The sequence below is a fragment of the Sinocyclocheilus rhinocerous genome, unplaced genomic scaffold (genome assembly GCF_001515625.1).
Source record: "Sinocyclocheilus rhinocerous isolate Xijiao unplaced genomic scaffold, SAMN03320098_v1.1 scaffold1464, whole genome shotgun sequence".
Classification (NCBI taxonomy): domain Eukaryota; kingdom Metazoa; phylum Chordata; class Actinopteri; order Cypriniformes; family Cyprinidae; genus Sinocyclocheilus; species Sinocyclocheilus rhinocerous.
The window spans coordinates 62,730-65,043 of NW_015643188.1; the positions used below are offsets into that span (position 1 = coordinate 62,730).

Below are 2,314 nucleotides of genomic sequence, written 5' to 3' on the forward strand. Positions count from 1 at the left end.
TGTGTCCGCTCCGTCTCTCCTGGCGGGCAGCAGTCCGCTGCGCAGTGGGCTTTAGTAGCTCACCTGGTTTTTTCCAGCCTCCTCTTTATTACTGTAAAGCAGGTAGACTGTCCTCTGATGGCTTCATCTCTCTTTCTGCTTCATTTCATACTCATTTCCATCTGTGTTTCCGCTCTTCAGTGCAGCGCTGTAATGAGTGTTTCCATTGAAGGTCACATTCCCAGCTAGTGTTGTCAAAAGTGCCTACCATGATACCAGTCGGTACTGACATTTTAAAAACGTCCATTTCACGCTAACATTTGAGCTCTCTTGAGCGGATTCTTAAACACTGCTGATTGGCCATTGTGTTTACGCGCTCAACAGATATGACTGTGATTGGCTACAATGATCATTGCTTCACATCATGGCTCACACAGCCAATCAGCAGTGTTTAAGAAGCCACTCAATAGAGCTCAAATGTTAGCGGGAAATGTTCCCAGCCAGCTACCAGTACAGAACATTTCATCCACATCTGTGATGTTCCAAATGGAAAATGTCATCATTTATTAAAGCTGCACGATAAAATAAGTAAAATATCTGTGCTGTTTCAGTGAAGCGGCACTGTGTTCATTAAATTGAACTTCATCAATCATCATCTGCATCTGTAATGAGTTTGAGTCACTTTAACGTGCATTTGGGAACGAAACACCCCAAACATCTTCACAAACTAGTAATAAGAAGCGCTTATAATCCATTAATAATAATAATAGCCTAATAATAATAATAATAAAGTGCAGCGTTTTCTACATATATATATATATATATATATAGCCTATGATAAACAGTTATTAGTTTCCTTCTCTCCACAACAAATCCTCTAAAGTTAAGGCTATGCGTTTAGGCTATAAAAACGTCAATCCAAAAACAAATTAATTTAAGGTGAAACTGATGTCTACCTCTCTCATTCGGTACGCATCCAAGTGTTTCCATATTCGCGACGTATCTGGATGCTAAAATATTATTTATTATGTAATAGGCTTGTACTTCACTCGCATCTACATCATCCTTCACATCGGCTGTGTCAGCACAGTGAGGCGGTGCTCGCTGAACACAGATCGTACAACGGAGCAGTGCAACTTTTTATGTTTCTTTAACTGTGTTTTATTTTGATAATGAACAGGCTGCAACGTCGCAAAAATATGTTGTGTCTGTGTGCGCGTGAGGCACCGGCGCGATATGGTCATACCAGCACTGGTTGGTTATACAGATAGAAGCAAAACATCATTCAAAACTGTCAAGATTATGTGTGGTGTGTGTGCTGCTCAGGTCCAGGAGTGGCAGGTTATCTGACAGCAGGCAGCGGCTCTACAGTAATGCCGAGCGTCCCGCCACCCGTAGACAAAGACATCGGAGACCTGGGCTGAACCAGACTAATACAACACCAGACAAACCCGGACACAGACGGACCGGCTCCAGAGCGCCGCCATCCTGATCCTGATCCTGAGAGTGACAGAGAAACAGACAGAGAGAGAGCGCCCATCATCCTCCCTCACAGCACTTCATGATCCCTTCCTCCTCTATCATTTTATATCCACTCGCATCTCGTAAATCATTTCTGTCCATGGAGAGTAAAATAGTTTACTTTTGTATTGAGAGATTTTTATGCATTTGTTTTTTTTTTCCGTTTCCTGTCTCTTCGTCTTCCTGCGTCTCACATTCAGCTCATGTCTGGACTTCTGGCATCTCTATATTCTTACTTTTATTCTGAAGTCCTCGAGTAAGTGCTTGGTATCAGAAGGAAAGAGAAACTTGAGATTGTCTCTCATCTCATCGTCCTGTAAACCGACAAAAACCTTCCTTCCCCAGAAAGCACTCCACTATTTATACCTACATATATCAAGACCAACTGGAAACGAGCGTCTGAAAGGACAAATTGTACTGACTCTGATTACAAATGTATGTGAAAGACTAATTGTGAAATGTTAAATGTAATATGCCGTACATAAACTTTCTATATTGAATGTACATTAATAAAGAAGTAAATCAGTTGCACTTGTACATACAATTCATACAATTTTAGGGAATCCTCAGCTGTTGGGGTTTTGTTTTTTCTGATTGATGCATTTTATATGTTAAGGATGTTAAGGAATAATTTCCCCCGACCAATGAGAAACACAAGATCAGCTCAGGTTTGGTTTTCTCATGCATTTGTATTTTTATCTAGATGTTGTGTCCACCTTATTTGACAAAGTGATGAGAAAAAAATATTGCAATCCTTTTGCATTCATTTACCAAAAAAAGTGAAATCAAATTTTATGTTTATGATTACAGGAAT

The 2,314-nt window shown here is 40.2% G+C and overlaps 1 protein-coding gene across 1 annotated transcript in view; it reads left to right on the forward strand.

The window, feature by feature from the left end:
* The window catches only part of LOC107757181 (dnaJ homolog subfamily C member 13-like), a 38,770-nt gene that overhangs the window by 33,691 nt on the left and 2,765 nt on the right, over positions 1-2,314 (forward strand). The window contains exon 48 of the mRNA XM_016574596.1: positions 1,306-1,796. Within this exon, the coding sequence (XP_016430082.1) occupies positions 1,306-1,403 (98 nt within the window). The 3' untranslated portion in view covers positions 1,404-1,796. The remainder of the gene's footprint in view (positions 1-1,305; positions 1,797-2,314) is intronic.